The following is a 25,043-nucleotide window of genomic DNA, read 5'->3' as shown; positions in this document are numbered from 1 at the left end:
TGAGCTACTTGCTATCGGTGTCGCTTTTATTAGCTTCACGACTGACATTTGGACCAGTGATGTCAGCCCCACGAGCATACTGAGTCTGACAGCACAGTGGGTCGTAGAGGATTTTGTACTGAGGAAAGCCGTATTGCATGCTCCAGAATGTGCTGGTTCTCATACCGCTGCTGCCATTTCAATGGCATTTGAGAACATGACCACACTCCTAGCTCCATTCGAACAACTGACTCGAAAAATAATCTCATCAACTGCGTCTGCAACAGACGTGATACCCTCTGTCATGGCAATGAAACGCCTGCCCAACAAAACTGCCGACAGACCATGGGGTTAAAACTTGCAAAAAGACTCCACTAGCGGCTGTGAACAAGTGATTCGGTGGCATTCTCTCTGAGCCTCTCCTGTGTCGCCACCATGCTCGATGCTAGGTACAAGGACCGCGACTTTGATGAAGACAAGAAACAGGGTTTACGTGAAATGTTAGACACCGCTGGACAAGATGGACACGGACAGTGACCGTTTCACACCGACAAAGAGGACTCACGACAGAAGAGGACATGGACAGACAGAGCTGAAACTTCACTGCTTGACATGTATGATGAAATCCTGGTTGAATGAAACAACTGAACGAAACAGCACAGCAAATAAGTGAAGAATAAATAGGTTTTGGTTATGTTTTACTGGTAATGGAGACATACTTAAATGCCAACAAAATAACTTTTTGGTCAGTGTGTGTTTCAACTATTTACAACTTCTTTGGGACAGGGGGGCAGACTTTCACTTGAGTCATTTTCTATTAAGGCATCTTTACTTTTACTCAAGTATGACAATTGGGCACCTTTTCCACCACTGAACTTGATGGCAGATGCCAACTACTGTATATAGCAACTAGCCAGCTAACCAAATGTAACTGGCCAGCAAACTAGCTAACAAAGCTAAAGGGATTGCAAACAGGTTAGCATAACTCTAGCCAAACAAAACATATTTGTCTAAATAAACTATAATTCATGGAGCCAGCAAACACGTTCCTCAAACATTAGGAACGTATTTCCTCCAACGTTTAATGAAAAAACTCGTTTTTCGGAGACGTGTGAGCGGAGAGCGCCCACTGTATGAGTTGTATCCAGGTGTACATTGCAGGATATTGCTCCGATTTAGCTGTCCTAGTCAAGTTTGAGATCGGAGACAAAATTCCTATGTCGTTGCCTACTCGGACCCCGAGGTCGTCACTGAGGCTCGTTTATTGTGAGCGGGTCAGAGATGCTATCCGAGGGTTACCGATGTTTTCGAGGAGACCCACTCCCAGACGTCCCGATAAAATCAAACATGTCACAAAAAAGAGAAGAAGCCAGTGAGATGACGTTTCGTATTTTCCCCCCCGTTGTTTTTGCTAGCTAGCTAATTATCAACTAACGTTAGGGAGACAGATAAACTTACCGATACTTCATGAATCGGAAAAATAGTTGGGATGGCGTCCGGTTTCAGAACAAATAGTTTGGCATACCCCATTGACTTCGGCCCCCAATTTAGAAACGAATCCCTGTTGAAATGCGCGCTGCAAATTCGTGTTGTAGTACCGATATGCACATCTGGATTTGAAGTAAAAAGAAACTGCACCCACTGTCTTCTGATTTCAGGGTCTTTAGGAAGACTGTGTAAAGTATCAGTCCTGGCTTTGGAACAACCAAGAAAGCTGCAAGCAGTTACCGGCGGTATGTGCGACATGGTGGAGTGGCTAACTGTTAGCTAACGTAACTGTTTACATTCTTCAGAATACAAGTCTGTTAGGTTTGGGGAAGGGGGGGGGAGGTGTACAAAGTGCATGCACTATTCTGATTACGTAGTGCCACCGCATGGACTGGAGTTTATATAATCCAATGTCCTTAATTACCCCACGTCTCCAACATATTGTAGCGCGGGAGCTAGCTAGCTAACATTAACCCCCCTTTCAACATTGTTTTAGGACTTTCACGATTGCTGCTAGCAAAGACTGATTATGATCGATTGTGTTGATGTGCATCGGCATTACAAGATATAGCATGTCCTTTACATTATCTAGTTTAACACTTACTACTTGGTTGGTTGCCGGGTGCAAGATGGATGGGACAGAACCTTGTTGGAGGATCAAGCTCTTGGCAAATCCACTTGTGTACCTATCCTGATTTGCAATGCAGTCCGATGAGAAGTGTGCTGTGCATATGCGCAGGTACTGACTGAACTTCTCTGGCACTTGATTATTAAAAATAAATTTAAGCCAAATCAGACGAAGTGTCTGTTCTGATGGAAGACCATGCAAAGAAACATTTTCAGCCTTGCAGCCACCTACTGCACAAACTATCTCTCTTGCTTTTGCTTGTCATTACTTAAAATTAAATCACAGATGAAAGGAAAAGTAATCGATATATTTGTCAACGCCAACAATGATAAATTCTCAAGGTAGCTAGCACTGGAGCCTGATGGGATAGTTCCACTGAAGTATAAAACGTTGCTTTACCAACTGCTTTCAAGCAGGCAAGAATAAATATGTACTTCCGAGTCACGGATTTTTGGACTGGATTTAGAATAAGAGTCCCGTCCTGTATACGTTTGTAAATTAAAAATTAAGGTGAAAATGATGGAAATGTGCATATCTATACATTTTACACTAGTTATCATACAAATAATAATTAAGTATTTATTTGCGATATTCTGTCATTTATTTTTTCAAGCCTAAATGGTCAACATTGTTTTTTGTGTGTACTCCTATCATTTATTGCACCATAAACAATTTGATGTATTTTGTGTCGGAGTTAAAGCTGTATCCATTCTACTCCGAAGCTCTTCTAGTTTCCAAATCCACAGAATTTACACCAAGAGGAGCATCCCTACTCATTCTGTGGCCCTTAAAGAGTGGGCTATCAGCCTAAATCCAATTTTCTTTTTCATATTGGACATACATATTGCACTGTAAACAATATTATGTATGTTGTGTCACAGCAAAATGGGGGTCAATTTTACTCAGAAGCACTTCTGGTTTCCAAATCTAGAGTTTTCACTCAGTGGAGCGTGGCTGCTCATTTTGCGGCCCTTAAAAAGGTTGCCAATCTGCTTCAAAATGTTTATATTGGACATACGGTACCAGTCAAAAGTTTGGACACATATACTCATTCAAGGGTTTTTCTTTATTTTTACTAATTTCTACATTGTAGAATAATAGTGAAGACATCAAAAGACATATGGAATCATGTAGTAACCAAAAAAGTGTTAAACAAATCAAAATATGTTTTTGATCTTAGACTCTTCAAGCTTTGCACACTCGTGGCATTCTCTCCACCAGCTTCATGGGGTAGTCACCTGAAATGCATTTCAGTTAACAGGTGTGCCTTGTTAAAAGTTCATTTGTGGAATTTCTTTCCTTCTTAATGTGTTTGAGCCAATCAGTTATGTTGTGAAAAGGTAGGGTAAGTTATACAGAAGATAGCCCTATTTAGTAAAATACCAAGTCCATATTATGGCAAGAACTGCTCAAATAAGCAAAGAGAAATTATAGTCCATCATTGCTTTAAGACATGAAGGTCAGTCAATGCGGTAGGTGTGTCCAAACTTTTGACTGGTACTGTACATATTTCACATATTGGACATACATATTGAATAGATGCAAAATTCAGACCCCTTGACTTTTTCCACATTTTGTTACGTTACAGCCTTATTCTAAAATGGATTAAATAAATACAAATCCTCAATCTACACACAATACCCCATAATGACAAAGCAAAAACAGGTCTTAAGAAATGTTTGCTAATGTGGTAATCCACCTGTGGTAATTCAGTTGATTGGACATGATTTGGAAAGGCACACACCTGTCTATATAAGATCCCACAGTTGACAGTGCATGTCAGAGCAAAAACCAAGCCATGAGGTCGAAGGCATTGTCCGTAGAGCTCCGAGACAGGATTGTGTCGAGGCACAGATCTGGGGAAGGGTACCAAAAAATGTCTGCAACATTGAAGGTCCCCAAGAACACAGTAGCCTCCATCATTCTTAAATGGAAGAAGTTTGGAACCACCAAGACTCTTCCTAGAGCTGGCTGAGCAATTTGGGGAGAAGGGCCTTGGTCAGGGAGGTGACCAAGAATCCGATGGTCACTCTGACAGAGCTCCAGAGTTCCTCTGTGGAGATGGGAGAACCTTCCAGAAGGACAACCATCTATGCAGCACTCCTCCAATCAGGCCTTTATGGTAGAGGGGCCAGAAGGAAGCCACTCCTCAGTAAATGGCACTTGACAACCCGCTTAGAGTTTGTCAAAAGGCACCTAATGGACTGGACTCTCAGACCATAAGAAACAATATTTTCTGGTCTGATGATATCAAGATTGTAACTCTTTGTCCTGAACGCCAAGCATCACGTCCAGAGGAAACCTGGCGCCATCCCTACGGTGAATCATGGTGGTGGCAGCATCATGGTGTGGGGATGTTTTTCAGTGGCAGGGACTGGGAAACTAGTCAGGATCGAGGGAAAGATGAACGGGGAAAAGCACAGAGATCCTTGATTAAAACCTGCTCCAGAGCACTCAGGACCTCAGACTGGGGTGAATGTTCACCTTCCAACAGGACAACAACCCTAAGCACACAGCCAAGACATTGCAGGAGTGGCTTCGGGTCAAGTCTCTGAATGTCCTTGAGTGGCCCAGCCATAGCCCAGACTTGAACCCGATCGAGCTTGTAGCGTCATAACCAAGAAGACTCAAGGCTGTAATCTCTGCCAAAGTTGCTTCAACAAAGTACTGAGGCCTCTGAATGCTTATGTACATTTAGCTACATAAGACCGAATCCAGGTGGTGAGTCACATATGATATTTCAATTTTTAATACACTTGCAAAAAATTCAAAGCCTGTGTTTGCTTTGTCATTATGGGGTATTGTGTGTAGATTTGAGGGGGAAAACTGATTTAATACAATTTAGAATAAAGTTGTAACGTATCAAAATGTGGAAAAAGTCAAGGGTCTGAATACTTTCCGAATGTACTGTATCTGTAAGGTCCCTCTATCGAGCAGTGAATTTCAAACACAGATTCAACCACAAAGACCAAGGGAGGTTTTCCAATGCCTCATAAAGAAGGGCACCGATTGGTATATGTGTAACAAAATAAACATTTAATATAATTTTGAGAAACAATTCTATTTTATCCATTTTGAATTCAGGCTGTCACACAAAATGTGGAATAAGTCAAGGGGTATGAATACTTTCTGAAGGCGTTGTATGTCCAAAATGAAAAACAGATTTTATTTAGGCTGATTGGCCACTCTAAGCACTGCAGAATGAGCAGTGCGCTCCTCTGGGTCTAAACTCTGTGGATTTGGACAGTAGAAGTGCTCCTGCGTAGAATGGAGCTCCCTTTAATGCGACACAATGATGTACCGTGCAATATATATGTCCAATATGAAAAACATACTGAACATTGTGCAGTAACACTAGGATTTTAACTTTTTTTCTAACGTTGATTAAAAATAATTCTAAGATTAATATTGTTATTACTAGTGTATAAATAATGTTTTGTTGTATTACTTTTGCTACCATGATAACGTGCTAGTAATCATTACTTTTAATGGTGTTAACAATAATGTCAATGCTATAAATGTATTTGTGCAATAGAGGCGACTAACTTTTACTTTTTTGATATTGTTAAACATTTCCTCATAACATGTTACTTAGTTCAAACATTGTATTACCATTTTCATAGTGGGACTTTTTATTTTGAAGGGAAATCGCCAAGGTCACGGACTTATTCTTATGTCTTGTTTATTCTTGCTGGCGGAATGGGGCTGCTTCACCATTAGTGCTTTTTGACGTCAGTTCGATTTTGGTTAGATATATATATATATTTTTTCCACTTTTTTAAACAAATGCACTATGCATTGTGTGGGTTGAATGCTGTTACAACACAGAATAAAACAATTCATAGATGTCCCATGATGGTAGTGACTGCCCATTATTACCATTACCATCATTTATTCAAATTTTATTTGTCACATACACATGGTTAGCAGATGTTAATGCGAGTGTAGCGAAATGCTTGTGCTTCTAGTTCCGACCATGCAGTAATATCTAACAATTTCACAACAACTACCTTATACACACAAGTGTAAAGGACTGAATAAGAATATGTACATAAAAATATATGAATGAGTGATGGCCGAACAGCATAGGCAAGATGCATTAGATGGTATAGAGTACAGTATATACATATGAGATGAGTAATGTAGGGTATGTCAAAATTATATAAAGTGGCATTGTTTAAAGTGGCTAGTGATACATTTATTACATACATTTTTCCATTATTAAAGTGGCTAGAGTTGAGTCAGTATGTTGGTAGCAGCCACTCAATGTTAGTGATGGCTGTTTAACAGTCTGATGGCCTTGAGATAGAAGCTGTTTTTCAGTCTCTCGGTCCCCGCTTTGATGCACCTGCACTGACCTCGCCTATTGGATGATAGCGGGGTGAACAGGCAGTGGCTCGGGTGGTTGTTGTCCTTGATTATCTTTTTGACCTTCCTGTGACATCGGGAAGTGTAGGTGTTATGAAGGGCAGGTAGCTTGCTCCCGGTGATGCGTTGTGCAGACCTCACTACCTTCTGGAGAGCCTTACAGATGTGGGCGGAGCAGTTGCCGTACCAGGCGGTGATACAGCCCGACAGGATGCTCTCGATTGTGCATCTGTAAAAGTTTGTGAGTGTTTTTGGTGACAAGCCAAATTTCTTCAGCCTCCTGAGGTTGAAGAGGCGCTGCTGCGCTTTCTTCACCACGCTGTCTGTGTGGGTGGACCATTTCAGTTTGTCCGTGATGTGTACGCCGAGGAACTTAACTTTTCACCTTCGCCACTACCGTCCCGTCAATGTGGATAGGGTGCTGCTCCCTCTGCTGTTTCCTGAAGTCCACGATCATCTCCTTTGTTTTGTTAACATTGAGTGTGAGGTTATTTTCCTGACACCACACTCCGAGGGCCCTCACCTCCTCCCTGTAAGCCGTCTGTAGTGTCGTCTGAAAACTTGATGATTGAGTTGGAGGCGTGCATGGCCACGCAGTCATGGGTAAACAGGGGGTACAGGAGAGGGCTGAGAACGCACCCTTGTGGGGCCCCAGTGTTGAGGATCAGCGGGGTGGAGATGTTGTTACCTACCCTCACCACCTGTGGGCGGCCCGTCAGGAAGTCCAGGACCCAGTTGCACAGGGCAGAGTCGAGACCCAGGGTCTCGAGCTTAATAACGAGTTTGGAGGGTACTATGGTGTTAAATGCTGAGCTGCAGTCAATGAACAGCATTCTTACATAGGTATTCCTCTTGTCCAGATGGGTTAGGACAGTGTGATGGCGATTGCGTCGTCTGTTGACCTATTGGGCGGTAAGCAAATTTGAGTGGGTCTAGGGTGTCAGGTAGGGTGGAGGTGATATGGTCCTTGACTAGTCTCTCAAAGCACTTCATGATGACGGAAATGAGTGCTACGGGGCGGTAGTCATTTAACTCAGTTACCTTAGCTTTCTTGGGAACAGGAACAATGGTGGCCCTCTTGAAGCATGTGGGAACACCAGACTGGGATAAGGATTGATTGAATATGTCCGTAAACACACCAGCCAGCTGGTCTGCACATTCTCTGAGGCCGCGTCTGGGCCTGCAGCCTTGCGAGGGTTAACACGTTTAAATGTTTTACTCACGTTGGCTGCAGTGAAGGAGAGCCCGCAGGTTTTGGTAGCGGGCCATGTCAGTGGCACTGTATTGTCCTCAAAGCGAGCAAAGAAGTTGTTTAGTTTGTCTGGGAGCAAGACATCGTGGTCCGCGAACGGGCTGGTTTTTCTTTTGTAGTCCGTGATTGACTGTAGACCCTGCCACGTACCTCTCGTGTCTGAGCCGTTGAATTACGTCTCTACTTTGTCTCTATACTGACGCTTAGCTTGTTTGATTGTCTTGCGGAGGGAATCGCTGCACTGTTTGTTTCCGGTCACCTTGCCCTGTTTAAAAGCAGTGGTTCTCGCTTTCAGTTTCGTGCGAATGCTGCCATCAAACCACGGTTTCTGGTTGAGGAATGTTTCAATAGACGCTGTGGGTACAACTTCACCGATGCACTTGTTAACCTTTTGCCAATAGGTGGCGCAATTAGCATTTTTTATTTCTGGGTGTCGCCAAATTAAACTGCCTCGTGCTCAATTCTTGATCGTACAATATGCATATTATTAATTCTATTGGATAGAAAACACTCTCTAGTTTCTATAGCCGTTGGAATTTTGTCTGTGGGTGACCCAGAACTCTTTCTACAGCGAAATCCATGACAGGTACTGCGATGGTCTGAGAGCGAAGCTCTGATTTCAGATCAGTTTTGAAAGTCTGTGTATATCCTATGGAACGACATGAACTGCACCCGCCTTCCCCTGGATGTCAGTAACCAATGAGAAGTGGAATGGGCTTTCTGCGTAGCACTCAGAGGTTATAAAAGGCCAAGGAGTGAGGGTAGCCCCCCTTTCGACTCTTGCCATTACGCAGAAGAGGTCCTCGGGATGCCATTTTCAGAGGCTCGGTTATCAACGTGAAATGTATCTGTCTGTAATTTAATTCGATATAGGAGTTAGAAACATCATAACGTAGTTAATTTGAACCGTTTTATAGCAATTTAGATCCGTTTAGTGCGATTTTGAGGCATTGCTTTGTTATGCGCTTTCAAGCAACGGGCACGTTTCGGGGTCCCGGTCGAACGTTAGTGGGCATTTCGACTGACAGAGGACATCTTTCGACCAAAAGAAGATTAGACCCAAGAAAGGATGCATTGCCCAAGAATCTGATGGAAAATCACCTCATAGTAAGAAATATTTAATATGATAAATCGTTGTTCTGTCAAAATATTTTAAACGCATATATCCGCCATCTTGTTTGCTATAGCTTCGCTTGGCGAACCCTGTATTGCACAGTAAGGATAATTTTAGAAATGTAAATCAGCGATTGCATTAAGAACTAATTTGTCTTTCGATTCCTGTCAACCCTGTATTTTTTAGTCAAGTAAATGATTAGCTTTCGATTAAACTAGATCACTATGAAAGATGGCGTCCGACATGTTCAGGCTTGATTTGCTACTATTTTCATTGTATAACCACGTTTTTTTATGGCTAAATATGCACATTTTTGAACAAACAATATATGTATGTTGTAATATGATGTTACAGGAGTGTCATCGGAAGAATTCTGAAAAGGTTAGTGAAAAAATTTATATCTTTTGGCGATGATAACGATATCGCTCCCTTTGGCTTGAATTCATGCTGGGGTGACGTTTGCACATGTGGTATGCTAACTTATCGATTTATTGTGTTTTCGCTGTAAAACGCTTAGAAAATCTGAAATATTGTCTGAAATCACAAGATCTGTGTCTTTCCATTGCTATGCTTTGTCTATTTTTATGAAATGTTTTATGATGAGTAAATTGGTCATACACGTTGCTCTCTGTAGTAATTCTAGTCGCTTTGGTGAGATTTGTGTTGGTGGCTGCAATGGCAAACTATGATTTATACCTGAAATATGCACATTTTTCTAACAAACCTATCCTATACCATAAATATGTTATCAGACTGTCATCTGATGAGGTTTTTTCTTGGTTAGTGGCTATCAATATCTTAGTTTAGCCAAATTGGTGATAGCTACTGGTGTTGAGAAAAAATGGTGGACAAAGAAAAAGGGTGTCTTTTGCTAACATGGTTAGCTAATAGATTTACATATTTTGTCTTCCCTGTAAAACATTTAAAAAATCTGAAATGGTGACTTTATTCACAAGATCTGTATCTTTCATTAGGTGTCTTGGACTTGTGATTTAATGATATTTAGATGCTACTATTTAAATGTGACGCTATGCTAGCGATGCTAATCAGTGTGGGGGGGGGGGGATCCCAGATCCAGGTTTCTGAGGCAGTAAAAGCTAATAAACTCCCCCACCGAATCAGCGTATTCATCAATGTTGTTGTTCGACGCTATGCAGAACATATCCCAGTCCACGTGATCGAAGCAATCTTGAAGCGTGGAATCCGATTGGTCGGACCAGCATTGACCAGACCTGAGCGCGGGTGCTTCCTGTTTTAGTTTCTGTCTATAGGCTGGGAGCAACAAAATGGAGTCGCAGTCAGCTTTTCCGAAAGGAGGGTGGGGGAGGGCCTTACATGCGTCGCGGAAGTTAGAATAACAATGATCCAGGGTTTTGCCAGCCCGGGTCGCGCAATCGATATGCTGATAAAATTTAGGGAGCCTTGTTTTCATATTAGCCTTGTTAAAATCCCCAGCTACAATAAATGCAGCCTCAGGATATGTGGTTTCCAGTTTACATAGAGTCAAATGAAGTTTGTTCATGGCCGTAGATGTGTCTGCTTGGGGGGGAATATACACGACTGTGATTATGATCGAAGAGAATTCTCTTGGTAGATAATGCAGTCTGCATTTGATTGTAAGCAATTCAAGGTCAGGTGAACGAAAGGACATGAGTTCCTGTATGTTGTTATGATCACACCACGACTCGTTAATCATAAGGCATGTTTCTGTTGGCGCGATGCGTGAAGAAACCAGGTGGCTGTACCGACTCCGATAGCGTGTATCGAGTGAGCCATGTTTCCGTGAAACTAAGAACGTTACAGTCTCTGATGTCTCTCTGGAAGGCAACCCTTGCTCGGATTTCGTCTACCTTGTTGTCAAGAGACTGGACATTGGCGCCTTCTGCGGCGCCGTTGTTTTGGGTTGCCGGCTGGGATCCGATCCATTGTCCTGGGTGGTGGGTCAAACAGAGAATCCGCTTCGGGAAAGTCGTATTCCTGGTCGTAATGATGGTGAGTTGACGTTGCTCTTATATACAATAGTTCCTCCCGACTGTATGTAATAAAACCTAAGATTTCCTGGGGTAACAATGTAAGGAATAACACATAAAAAAACGAAATACTGCATAGTTTCATAGGAACGTGAAGCGAGGCAGCCATGTCTGTCGGCGCCGGATGCTACTTTAATTTATTCACATTAATTAACTAAAATATTTCAGTTGTCTACTACATTTGTTTTATTTGATGACTTATTACATTACAAGTCATCATCTCATCTCTATAGAGCAGCTGCCAATGCTGTCTGACAAAATCACTAATTTGTAGTTCTTCAAAGTGAATAAAGCATACTTTTATGACTGCTGACTACCAACTAATCACTTAGATCATGTATTTTCAAGTTGAGATAGCCTGCAAAGCAACAGCTGCTCTCCATATCACCTCACCTTCACGCATTTTTCTCTCTGCCATAGAGTAAAAGAAACAGACTGGACAAGTAGATGCGCAATGGATTCAGCAGGCCGCAAAATGACCTCCAGCAGGCCACAAATGTGCATGTGTCTGCTCAAACGGTCAGAAACAGACTCCATGAGGGTGGTATGAGGGCCCGACGTCCACAGGTGGGGGTTGTGCTTACAGCCCAACACCGTGCAGGGCGTTTGGAATTTGCCAGAAAACACCAAGATTGGCAAATTCGCCACTGGCGCCCTGTGCTCTTCACAGATGAAAGCAGGTTCACACTGAGCACATGAGCACATGTGACAGACGTGACAGAGTCTGGAGACGCCGTGGAGAACGTTCTGCTGCCTGCAACATCCTCCAGCATGACCGGTTTGGCGATGGGTCAGTCATGGTGTGGGGTGGCATTTCTTTGTGGGGCCGCACAGCCCTCCATGTGCTCGCCAGAGGTAGCCTGACTGCCATTAGGTACCGAGATGAGATCCTCAGACCCCTTGTGAGACCATATGCTGACACATGCACATTTGTGGCCTGCTGGAGGTCATTTTGCATGGCGCTGGCAGTGCACCTCCTTGCACTAAGGCGGAGGTAGCGGTCCTGCTGCTGGGTTGTTGCCCTCCTACGGCCTCCTCCACGTCTCCTGATGTACTGGCCTGTCTCCTGGTAGTGCCTGCATGCTCTGGACACTACGCTGACAGACACAGCAAACCTTTTTGCCACAGTTCGCATTGATGTGCCATCCTGGATGAACTGCACTACCTGAGCCACTTGTGTGGGTTGTAGACTCCGTCTCATGCTACCACTAGAGTGAGAGCACCGCCAGCATTCAAAAGTGACCAAAACATCAGCCAGGAAGCATAGGAACTGAGAAGTGGTCTGTGGTCACCACCTGCAGAATCACTCCTGTTTTGGGGGGTGTCTTGCTAATTGCCTATAATTTCCACCTTTTGTCTATTCCATTTGCACAACAGCATGTGAAATTTATTGTCAATCAGTGTTGCTTCCTAAGTGGACAGTTTGATTTCACAGAAGTGTGATTGACTTGGAGTTACATTGTGTTGTTTAAGTGTTCCCTTTATTTTTTTGAGCAGTGTATTTTAAAGTTACCATTGGCCTCATGGTGAAATCGCTGAGCGGTTTCCTTCCTCTCTGGCAACTGAGATGGAAAGGAAGCCTGTATCTTTGAGTGTATTAATACACCATCCAAAGTGTAATTAATAACTTCACCATGCTCAAAGGGATATTCAATGTCTGCGTTTTTTTTTACTCTTCTGTCCCTTCTTTGCGAGGCATTGGAAAACCTCCCTGGTCTCTGTGTTCAAAATTCACTGCTCGATGTACAGATAATTGTATGTGCGGGGTACAGGGATGAGGTAGTCATTAAAAAATCATGTTAAACACTACTATTGCACACAAAGTGAATCCATACAACTTTTTATGTTAATTTTTCAGCAAACCTTTACTCCTGAACTTATTTAGGCTTGCCATAACAAAACGGTTTAATACTCATTGACTCGACATTTCATCAAATTTTTTAATTACACAATTCCACGTATTGTGTGTAGGCCAGTGACACAATCTCAATTTAATCCATTCAAATTTCAGGCTGTAACACAACAAAATATGGAAAAAGTCAAGGGGTGTAAATACTTTGAAGGCACTGTATCTGTTGTGTGATTGGTTGAGGCCTCTTGGCTAACATTGTCGCCGAGGAGGGCTAGCTAGTTAGCTCCAGTATTTGCGTAATCTCAGACGTTTTCTTATAAAAACAGCTCAACTACTAGCTAGTGAAATGCTAATTGTGAAGCTGGCTAGCTAATATTAGCTAATAGCTAGACCACAGACAAAAGGGTAAACCTTAGTTTGGAGTTAGCTGGTTCTCTTTCATTTTTGTAACGGTTCAGCCAACAACCTATGGGAACCCCTTCCCATGATGTGATTGAGATGCTTAATTAAGTACCACAGTATGAGTCATATCCATAAAACCCAGAAATGGTTAGTTTTCCACCAGTAATTTTTTTCCGTAGGGGATTTTAGAACTACTTTGGATACGGTCTGTGTTTCGTGCAGGCTTATCCTGGCGTGACTTTTGATAATCACACATATCTCTCTCAGACAAAGGTAACTTTTATCAATATATTCGCCTGTAATTAATCCCCAAAAATTAAACGCTAATGTGGCTATCATACAGAACTCCTGCTGCAAGCTTTGACGTAATCACTCAAGGCGCAGGGTGGGAAAATCCTCCACAATTCTCAATGCAAACTCTCATCGACAAGTAGCAAGTGACCTAGGAAGTAGATATTTTAAAGTTTTTAGTTTCTTGTGTAAATTATTTAGATTGTGTATTTCTAGTATGTATTCTTGTTAATTTTTCCAATTACCTAGCTAGCTACCTTAGCATTTTTTGATTACAATAAAAATTATTACCCTGGCCTTGTAGCTAACTATCTAACCTTAGGTCTCTCCGTCGATCAGAAGCAGGGATGGTTCTGTGCTATTTACCGGATTGTAACCACCACTCCGATAAGCACACGTGCATTTTATCATTTTCCGACCTCTGTAAGTGAGAGGCATCGCTGGAGCTGTGTGATAAGGTAAGCCCTGTTTGCTAGCTGCTAACAAGCTATTTTAATTAGGTGAAAGATCTGTGGTTAGTTAAATCCTTTTGAAAATTAGCTATTTAACCACTGACTATAGTTAGGCACTTTGGTTGGGAAGTTTGCTACATTAGCTAAAGTTGAACCGTATCTCACCGTGGTGTAGTCAGACTTTCCCGACATGCTAGCAAATGTGGTTAACGCTAACAATTAGCGGTAACTAGCTAATGTTAAATACCCTGCCCTGGTGGACTAGTTAGCATGTCACCAACCGTGGGGTCTGGGGAGAAGTCTGACTACACAAACGATGAACTACCATAACTAGCTAGCTAAAAACATTGGATGCCACAGATTTAGGACCTGAATTTTACCTGGGCTAGTAGGTATCGGGGTCTGCTAACCAGTGCCAAAAATAATTATGTTCCATCCCTGCATGTCAGTCCCTTTCAGATGATCCCTTTATCACTGTTGTTCCTCATCAGTGACCTCACGGTTGATGGTGTTAACTTTCCGCTTGAGATTTAGTACAGTCGTATAGGTCACCGCAATATCAAACCTCAATACTTCACCTCTTTGGGCAAATAGTACCCTAGACTATCCTGATCATCTAGTTGAGCATTCCAGATAATTCTTCCATCCCAGCAGAAATATCCCAATCACATAGTAGGATTTTAGATGTGCAGATAGACCAAAGACCGATCTATTTTACCATTACTATAGTCAAGTCTGTGGGTTATGGTATTTTAATATAGATGTTACCATTTTAGTGATCAACTTAGCTAGCTAGTAAAATTAATTACTTTTTTTTGTCTTTCAGATGATGCATGAGGATTGGGTGTAGAGGGACTACTTGTCACATTGTGCAGTTGTAGAGACTACAGGATATCAAGCCTGTGGACGGACAGGTCAGTAACTCATCAAATGTAATACAACAATGAATTTGTAGTTATATCTGCGCAGTATGTTTGTCATGCTTGTGTATGTGTAACGGCTCTCATATGGCTCATCGACAAAGGACACAGTGCTGTTCTCTTTCACGGTTTATTCCGCAGACACTACACAATGTGTAAACCAGTGGTTCTGGTATCTCAAGACACACCTGAAGATTCCTCATGCTCATCTCTACTACCTGGTAACTGTGTGATCCAATCTCGAGTTCTTCCTTCAGAGTCCACAAGCTCCTCATCAGGTAAAGATTCACTTTTGATACTGAATCCATCATCACATTGTGAGCACCGGAACTTGGAGTCAGGCCAACAGACATGGATGAAGAGAGGCCAGAATCTGCACTTCCATCGTCTACTGGGAAGAAGTTGACCAACATGGTCAGGTTCTGAATAAACTACTTTTTCCTTTCCAGTGTCTGTATTACATATTCTGTATGTGTGAGTGCCTGGATTCTTGTCCGCCACAGTGTATTTTGTCGATTCCCATCGATCTGCCACTTTCCTCTTGCCTTCGTCTTTCTTGTTTGCCAACAGTACCTGATCGTCGACTTCTATGGTGGGACCCTTGACCTTTCTGTTATAAATCTCAGTTTGTCGGTTCTGTTCTTCTTCAGCATGTTCCTGCGCTATCCCCATAGCATCCTTCAGATCATTGGAGAGCGACACCACATACATGTCGTAACTGGTAACAGCTGGATCGTTCAGAGTGTTTCTGAAAAGCACGTCTACTGGCAGACGAGGGATCCTTCCATACATCAGGTAGAAGGGGGCGTACTCTGTCGTCTCATCGGTGGTGCAATTGTACATGAACGTCAATGTCTGCAGGTGTCTCGGCCAGTGTTGCTTAGTGTTAGGTGCTACTGCTCTGATCATGTCGCCAAGTGTCTGATTGAAATGTTCCACGCTGCCATTACCCATCGGGTGATACGGTGTCGTGTGCGACTTCCTCACACCAGAAACTTTGAGTAACTCACTGATCAAGTGCCTCTCAACTTGCCCCTTGGTCACTATGAATTCTCTCAGGAAATCGATACACACAGAAGTATCGGTCCCACAGGATTCTTGCCACCTGCTTAGCTGATTGGTCTCTGCTGGGAAACGCTTGAGCCATTCTTGTAAAATGATCTGTTATCACTAGTACGTCAATGGACTGGTCAATGGACTCTTCAGCAGACCAGAAATCGATACAAACCAGTTGTAGTGGCCTAGTCGAGATGATACTTTCCAGTGGAGCAATGCCCCCAGGCTCAACTGTCTTGCTGCTGATGCAAGGGTGGAAACCACGGACATAATCCCTAACATCTCTGTCAAGGTGCAGCCAGGATAATTTCTGTCTAGCTAAGCTAAGGCTTCTGAACTGACCCTTATGACCCGCGTGATCATGAACGCCCTTCAGGACTTCTGCTTTGAGACACTCAAGAACTACATACTGGAACTGCTTGTCTTTGATATCTCGTGAGACTCTGTACAGTATGTTAGCTTCTCCCAACTCTTCAAGTGTCTGATGACTAACTTTCTCTTCTAGAAGGCCTGCGTTGTCTCTCCACATAGAATAGCACACGAGACAGGGTCCTGTCGTTGAGTTGCTCATCACGAAACTCCTCAGAGTAGGCAGGTAAGGTGTCTTGACCAGGATGTATCAGTTGAGGTAAATGATGCACGTGTTCTAGCTCCTGTTTCCCGTTTGTCATGTGACACCTCATCCGCTGCCAAGGACTGAGAACACATGTTGACAGGTGTGGAAGTTCTCTGTGAACTTACACAGTTGGGGCTGCCTTCGAGATCACTGGACCACCTGAAGGCATCTTGGACTGAAGCATTTGACACTGCTTGAACGTCGTTAATGAGGTTTTCGGTGGGGTTCACGTAGCAGTCTGTGGCCAACACCTTTGACAAAGGGCACTCGACTCAGAGCATCAGCAACCATATTCTGAGGACCCGGCACGGGAGACGTCAGGGTGTGCCAACACCACCGTGTCTACTAGAGATGTCTTCAACTTTTCAAAGGCCTGCTCATGTTCGGGTGTCCAGTCAGCGACGTTCAATTTTCGACGCTGTGAGGGCTTTATTTTCTGACGACCCTTGGGTTTTCTCTTTGATCCAGTCAACAACGAGAAGAGGTCTGGCTATTGCGGAGAAACCTGGCACAAAATGTTGGTAGTAGTTTACCATGCCAAGGAACGACCTTATCTGTTTCTGTGAGTCACACCATCAAATTCCATCAGATCAGCACTGCTCATGTTAGTGATGCTGTCGACTTTACTAGGGTCTATAGACACACCATTTCTATCAATTATGTGACCAAGGAACTTGACAGACTTCCTGAGGAAGAAGCTCTTCTTTGGGGCCAACTTCATGTTTTGACTACGAAGCCTGCTAAAGACCATCTCCAAGCATTCCAAGGCTGTCTTCTCGTCTGGGCCAAAGACCAATAGATCATCCAAGTAACACAGCAAACTCATGAAGTTCTGATCTGGCCATCATACGCATGAAGCTTCCAGGGCTGTTACAGAGACCCTGAGATAGACGGTTGTATTCAAAGAGTCAATAGGTGTTGTGAAAGTGGAATATGCATTGATATGTCTGGCCAGACGTGTTGATCAGCTTCAGTGGGACCCATCTGTCTCCCCACAGAGGCGTAACAATCCTTGCCACCATGATCCCCTGTGGTGCTGAGCGAGATGTAGTAGATTCTTTCATCACCGTACTGCCAGGATACACAACGGTGGTATTTGGTAGCATACCCCAAACCAGATACTCGCGACCAGGGTCAAGGCAAATGGCTAAGTTACATCTCACTGTTCCTGTCTTGTCAGGGATGTCATCGCCTCTCCAGCATTTCATTCCAGCTAACATGGCGAGAAACTGCTCAGATTCCGTGTCATCTGTGCTGCAAGGGGCCGAGACTGCTTTCCAATAATAGTCACATTGTTTTGATTCACGAGGATGTGCTTGATCGCGTTGGTTCCCAGTATTAATTCATCAGGTTGACCTTCTACTACCAAGGTTAGAACAATAGACTTCCATGTTTATGTTGAATGTAGACTTAGGCCTCACACGGCGTCCTCCACAGCCAACAAGCACAACATCTGAGTTAAACTGGCTTTTCACATCAACTACACCAGCATCTATCAACTTCAGCTCTGCCATCTCACTCATTGTGCACACCATTGACCCACTGTCAAGCATAGCACCTAGAGTCACTTTGTTACCAACAATCACAGGTGTGTAAAATAGGCTGTCGCGTCTTCCTATCACATGTGTGTTCTGGTACACAACATCTCCAGTCATGTCACTAGAGTCTGGCTGCCATCTATAGAGCTTTAGCGTTGGGAGTATCTTCATCTTTACCTGTACTGCCTCCCTTGGAACAGGAGCAAAAGAGTGTGAGGCATGACATTTTTCATCGTTAGCTTGGTTATGTGACACTGGGACATTGTCGTGCAGAGCAGTGGCAAAACTCTTCAGCTGTGTAACGCTGCTTTGTTTCATTAAGGCTCTCTGCTCCCTCTGGTACTCATCGATCCTCAACTGAACATCTCTGGAATTCTACTCAGGAAGTGCTTTGCAGTTGAATCTACAGGAGAGCTCAGGATCAGGGCAATGTTTCACAAACATGCAGGCTACTTGTTGACTTATGTTTTCCATCCTCCCACCCTGTCTGTGTAAACCCTCATCAGCTAAATCTGCTGCTTTGTTGAGCCTGGTCCAGTTGTCTACTGAGTCCTCCCTCAGTTTGGGCTTGGTAGAGTAGAAATCTTCAAGCGGGAGACATGATGACGTGTCACTAAAATACTGCAGGAGGATATGATAGATTAGATCTGGGTTCTGTTTCACATCCAACGACTCGTCACCCCGCAAGTCTATCTTCACTACATCCCTAGCTTTTCCCATCAACCTGCTCATGATCTCTTCCGCTTGATCAGGCACCTCACCACTTTGCTTTTTCAAATAGTCTGTTGTCATATCAACCCACTCTTGAACTGTGTACTTGTCAGAGCTGTCACCTCTGAACACTCCTATCAGCTAATGACTGATATGTCCCCACTCCCCGACCATGAAACCCACTGGACATCGCATTGATACCTGTATGCTCGCCAAACCAAACACCCCTCCCCTTGGCAATAGGAGTAGTAGAATTGTAAACTATTTCACTATCAGTTGTAAATTTGTGAGCCATGACACCACCTTTAGATTAAACAAATTAAATGTAGAATAAAAATTGAAAGAAAGATCGATAGAGAAAATAAAAACAGGAAAAACCCTCAACACTGAAATGACAAAACAGTAGTTTTCACTTCCCCCGGGGATCTGCTTCAGGCTGATCTTGAGGATCCGACGGGTCATGGCACCAGTGTAACGGCTCTCATATGGCTCATCGACAAAGGACACAGTGCTTTTCTCTTTCACGGTTTATTCCGCAGACATACATACAACACAATGTGTAAACTTCAGAGCAACTTCAAATCCGTCATGAAATCTCCATCAAAGTTGAACAACTCTTGGCTGTATCCTGCGTGATCATGCGCACATATGCACAGAGATACAGTTACACAAATAATACAGCAGGTGGCTCCACAACTATACATACATACATACACTGTACATAACCTGTCTGCTTAATTATGACGAAACTCATACAACTAAGGATGTCTAATTCAACCCTGTTACATATCGTTCTCATGATTTAAGGTTGTGAGTTGAGGGACCACTTGTCACATTGTCCAAAGTGTGTTTGTGTTATGATAAACAATGTGTTTTCTGTCCAGATAAAGATGCTGATACAGCATTGAAAGAGACCTACCACTGACCAAATGTCTCTTTGTTTTCCAGTCTAACAGGAGTTTATTCTTCAGACTATTTAGTACATCCCTCAGACCATCAGACATCCTGTGCCAGTGTGATCCGAGCATGAGTGTCAAAGTTGTGGAGACTACAGCACATCGAGCCTATGGACGGACAGGTCAGTAACTCATCAAATATGATACAATATTGTGTAAAACATTGAATTTGTAGACTAATCCATTTTGACTGTGTCAACTTTTCCCCATGTTTTAGACATGAGGCGTGACATGCTGAACATCAGACAGAGAAGCAGTGCATGATCAACGCCACTCTCAGTAAGGAGATCTGTTGGAAATGATCTACTCTCTCTCTTAATCTCTCACTCTGGGGGTAAGACATCATTTAAACATCTCATATATAAATTCCCACTGTGCCCATGGTAAAATACAATGTGAATTGTGTTGTAATACTGAATGAAACTGAAGAGATGCACTTAGACCAGCCTTTGTGATTGAACTTACATTAACGGCATTACTTTAGTTGGCTGCTTTGAGCAAAACTTGAGTCAGTGGAGGCTCCTCAGAGGAGGAAGGGGAGGACCATCCTCACTGAATCTTTTGAAAAATGAAAATAGTGAAACATTTAAAAAGTTGTCCTTTTTAGATCAACTATGCTAAATATATTCACGTCACCAAATAATTGACGAAAACAGACTCGTTTGCAATGAAGGTCTATGGTAGCCTCAACAGCACTCTGTAGGGTAGCACCAGGGTGTAGCCGGAGGACAGCTAGTTTCCGTCCTCCTCTGGGTACATTGACTTCAATCCAAAACGTAGGCATCTTGAGGTTCCCCCCCCCTTCCATAGACTTACACAGTAATTATGACAACTTCCGCAGGACATCCTCACACCTAACAGAATGAACTGACATGTTGCCCACCAAATCAAAGGATCAGAGAATGAATCTAGTATTGAAAGCATAAGCTACAGCTAGTTAGTACTGCAGTACATAACGTGGTGAGTAGTTGACTCAAAGAGGTAGAAAGACAATAGTTGAACAGTTTTGAACAAATACATTTCTTCAAAAATTAAGGAGAAGCAAAAGAGAGCTAGCTAGCTAGATTTCATTTTTTTCTTTCACTTTCACTTACATAGCTAGCCAACGCAGCTAGCTAGCCTCCTCAAACAACCGTCTCAAACGGAGAGGGATGCTATGTTACATAGCTGGCTATGGCTATCCAAACTGGAACTCTTCTAAGTCAATGTAAGCTTTTAGTTTTATTAATATATTGCCACCTGGGCCCCCCGGTGTAACTGCTAAACTGCATGATTGTAGTGTGTTTACTAAAGCGTTAGTTCTAACAGCTATGTTGTCTTGACGTTAGCTAATATGGTGACGACGATGTTGGCTGTGTGTAGTGGTTATGAAATGAAGGTTTGGCTTGGAAAGTTTTTTTTATCACCAGGTCACAGACAGCTGATGTGTTGTGCCCTGAATGTACCTAGACCCCGTGACCCAAAGCCCTGACTTCTGCACATCCATCCCTGTAGCCATTTTGAATGCCCTGGTGCCCTTTTCTTCATTATCTGTGTCCCACTTTACAGACAACACCCCATCCAACGACTGATCTGAATACCCTTTTTAGCAGCGACGGAGTAACGCGATTGGCCCTAACCACTACTCCATAATTGCTGGCCGTCAACCTCCCTCTCCTCATGGTGTGCCTGTTGGGGTTGGTGCGCTGTCCAACTGTTGCCTGCCGTATAACTTCCTGAAATGTGCTATATAAATAAAGGTTGATTTGATTGATGACATTACGGCTGTAGAATATTTAATAAACTGTCATTTTCACAAACTATTCATTGATAACTTGGGATTTTATCACTTAACATATTGATCATATAGTGAGAAGGATCCTACAAATCAACAATGTGAACCACTCAGAATAAATAAATACTGTGCCTCTGAAGATTTGTCTCTGGTCATGAAACTACAATACACAGGCTGGATGTCTAAGTCAATTCTGAATGTCAACAGATTTTTTTGATTTTAGGACTAAGTTATACCTCATCTAAGTCTGGTATCCGGGGTAGTCTGGTTAATGATTATATAATTGATTAAGGGACTCTTGACAGCTGTATAGAACGCATTGTATTGCTAAGATGCTCAAAAGTAAAACAAAAATATATTTTTATCTACTGCTCTGCTAACTAGCTAGATAAAGTGTAGCCAGTGGCTAGATAAGACAGAAAAAGGGGACGTAAGCAGTTCAACACTTTATTAAATTCATTTCAATAGAGCACATGGATTCATCATGGATTGTTCACAGAAGGTCTTTGATCACGCTGGTGAATGGGAGCTGACAGTGTTGGCTAGAGATGACGTGCAGGAGCTTCCTGTTGGAATTTGTAGTCTTGCTAAGGTCTTCTCTGTTGCTAATTAGCATTTCCATTTTTTTGAGAGTAAATTGAGGTGAATATATTGATAAAACTCACCTAGTCTGAGAGAATTACACAGCTACACTATATATACAAAAGTATGTGGACGCCCCTTCAAATTAGCAGCACTAGCCACTCGCCAAGCAGTTAGAGTCCTGAACTACTTCGACCAGTGGTCACCAACCGGTAAATAGCAATCCTCATAGCATTCCTAGTTGATCACCAAACATTTCTGTAGAAAAGCCAATGATAAAGACTTGCTTGCACTTTTAAAAAACAATGTATTTCATGTTGCTCAGTTGGTGGTAGGTGCACTTGATTCAGAAGCCCTGTGCACCGGGTAAGCAAAATGTTCCCATTTTTAACCATTTTAATTTGTCTGAAAAACTCTGCTCACCCGGCAGACATGGAGACCTGTGGCTAAATCGAGTGTGCCTACTGCGCCAATCGGATAGTTTAAATCACCGTGCCTACCGTTTCCCCAAAGTTTGATAGTAGCCTATGTGAGATTTCATAACTTTTAAAATCTTAAGTGTGAAAACCTTAAAAAGACTTACAGAAAACGTTTGACCTCTATCATTGCCAACAAAGGGTATATAACAAAGTATTGAGATAAACTTTTGTTATTGACCAAATACTTATTTTCCACTATAATTTGCAAATAAATTCATAAAAAATCCTACAATGTGATTTTCTGGAATTTTTTTTCTCATTTTGTCTGTCATAGTTGAAGTGTACCTATGATGAAAATTACAGGCCTCTCTCATCTTTTTAAGTGGGAGAACTTGCGCAATTGGTGGCTGACTAAATACATTTTTGCCCCACTGTACGTTTCACAACATTTAGATGTAAACCCCATAATTGAGAAGTTTACACAACAATGTGTGTTTCCTGCCCTTCATGAGATCAGCAAATGAAACAAACTCGTCATAAGGGACAGTAAAGTGTCCACGGACCATTTCAACTGCTTGGAATACAGAAATAGTGTTCAATTATTCAACCTTTTAATGTCCAAGTGTCTCTCTGTGTTCCACAGTTACATTCCAATCTCGAACACTACAGAGCATAGAGGCAGCGCATTTTACGACCGCCATAAAGCGGACCCCTCTAACTGTGCAGGAGAGAGAGGGCACTGTAGAGCGGACCCAGTGCAACATGTTCCTTCAGATCTTCACAGGAGAGTTATGACATTACTATTGGCCTCATGGTGATATCATGGTTTTCATAGCCGTGGGAAGTAGGGGTGCTGGGGGTGATGCAGCACCCCCCAAAAAATCTCAATTTAAAAAACAAAGGTTTTAATATTTTTTTTTACAGAAGTACTGGGCCTTTAATAGTCCTGTATTAGAGGGCCGATATAGCCGCTTGCAGTGCCAGCGCAGGCAAAAAGATTTGTCCAGGCAACCCCCACCCCCAAACTACTTCCTATGGTGGTTTCCTTCCTCTTCAGCAACTGAGTTAAGAAAGTAGTGACTGGGTGTATTGTTACACCATTACCCTCTAGACTCGGGAGCTCATGGGCACAATAGGCTTCAGGATATGTATGTATATTTAGATATGATTCCACCATTGGCAACAACAACACTTACTGGCTACTAGTTTGTTTTCAGCCACATATGTTCAACTCATTTCTAGTTTATCCAGTGACCATTGCATTTAGAAGCATGACTACTGACTAAAATGTAGGTAGTAGCCAACTAGCTAGCTAATCGTGGATGCCAAAAGATGCAGCTAGCTATAGTCGGGAGCTCATGGGCACACAGGCTATATTAGCCAACTGGTCAGACATGATTACAATAACTGGTGACTAGTCCGTTTTCAGACAAATATGTTCAACTCATCGTTTATCCACTGACCACCGCATTTAAGAGGATATGTCATTACTGAAATGTTGCTAGCTAGTGCACTGGCCAGGCAGTAAAGTTAGCCACTAACTAATCATGTCCTATTCTTTTATACATTTGGGTTAACTTGCTCATATCAAGCAACACATACCAGACCGTTTGTGGAAAGGTAAAAATAACAATTAGTGTGCTTGTTTTTTTAATGACTGGACAGTGAAACTAAAATAGATTGGTAGTTCTCTCACGATCGTAATTTACATAGGCTTTCTAGGGCAGTCCCCCCATTGAAAGTGATTTCAAACGGATACAAATAGTGGAATCATGCCATATTTGGAATAGATAATGCTAACAAAAGGTTGGAATGTTGTTATATAAATTAAACAAAAGACTAATTAGTTAATTTGACAAAAGTACAAATCAGTTTAAATCACACTGTGGATGTATTAGACTTGAGAATTGCATTGGGGGCATACTTACAATACCAGTCAAAAGTTTGGACACCTACTCATTCAAGGGTTTTTCTTTATTTGTACTATTTTCTACATTGTAGAATAATAGTGAAGATATCAAAACTATTAAATAACACATATGAAATCATGTAGTAACCAAAAGTGTTAAATAAATCAAAAAGATTTTAGATTCTTCAAATATGCCACCCTTTGACTTGATGACAGCTTTGCAAACTCTTGGCATTTTCTCAACCAGCTTCACCTGGAATGCTTTTCCAACAGTCTTGAAGGAGTTCCCACATATGCTGAGCACTTGTTGGCTGCTTTTCCACTTTCTTGGTTACTACATGATTCCATATGTGTTATTTCATAGTTTTGATGTCTTCACTATTATTCTACAATGTAGAAAATAGTAAAAATAAAGAAAAACCCTGGAATGAGTAGGTGTGTCCAAACTTTAGACTGGTACTGTATATATTTGTTAGTGCTCGACTAAAACAATCTCTGTCGACCATCAGCCTAACGACCAAACAATCGACCAGTTGACTAATTCGGGTCAGCTCTAGTGTTCCTTACATGTAGGCTTTTGATTGAATGAAACTGCACTCACTTTTGTCTATAGGGCACTTAGAAACAACTGCACTGTGAAACCTATCATTACAACAATTATTATCTGGGTGTTTTTTTTCTTCCTGGTTGCACTGATGCTCCCAAA

At 42.4% G+C, this 25,043-nt stretch overlaps 2 protein-coding genes and 1 long non-coding RNA gene across 10 annotated transcripts in view; 2 read left to right on the top strand and 1 right to left on the bottom strand.

Moving 5' to 3' along the window:
* The window catches only part of LOC129824334 (zinc finger protein 345-like), a 59,184-nt gene that overhangs the window by 11,821 nt on the left and 22,320 nt on the right, over window positions 1–25,043 (bottom strand). The window contains exon 1 of one of the 8 annotated variants that reach the window (XM_055883940.1): window positions 2,072–2,517. The exons of 4 other annotated variants lie outside the window; for them this stretch is intronic. Coding sequence is in view for 1 of the 4 variants with exons in the window: in XM_055883914.1 (XP_055739889.1) it covers window positions 1,438–1,725 (288 nt within the window). In the remaining 3 variants the exon portion in view is untranslated. Of the gene's footprint in view, window positions 1–1,437; window positions 1,793–2,071; window positions 2,518–25,043 lie in introns of those variants that run through there. 3 more of the 8 variants (XM_055883967.1, XM_055883914.1, XM_055883959.1) reach the window with 3 other exon arrangements.
* The window catches only part of LOC129824385 (protein SFI1 homolog), a 58,548-nt gene that overhangs the window by 20,789 nt on the left and 12,716 nt on the right, over window positions 1–25,043 (top strand). The window lies entirely within an intron of this gene.
* LOC129824404 (uncharacterized) lies at window positions 10,271–22,720 on the top strand. The gene is made up of 2 exons (XR_008754749.1): window positions 10,271–19,775; window positions 19,871–22,720. It is a non-coding gene; the product is annotated as an uncharacterized LOC129824404 (long non-coding RNA).

This window comes from Salvelinus fontinalis, chromosome 2 (assembly GCF_029448725.1).
Source record: "Salvelinus fontinalis isolate EN_2023a chromosome 2, ASM2944872v1, whole genome shotgun sequence".
NCBI lineage: Eukaryota > Metazoa > Chordata > Actinopteri > Salmoniformes > Salmonidae > Salvelinus > Salvelinus fontinalis.
Note: the sequence above shows the minus strand (reverse complement) of the source record. Positions and strands in the feature narration are given on the sequence as shown.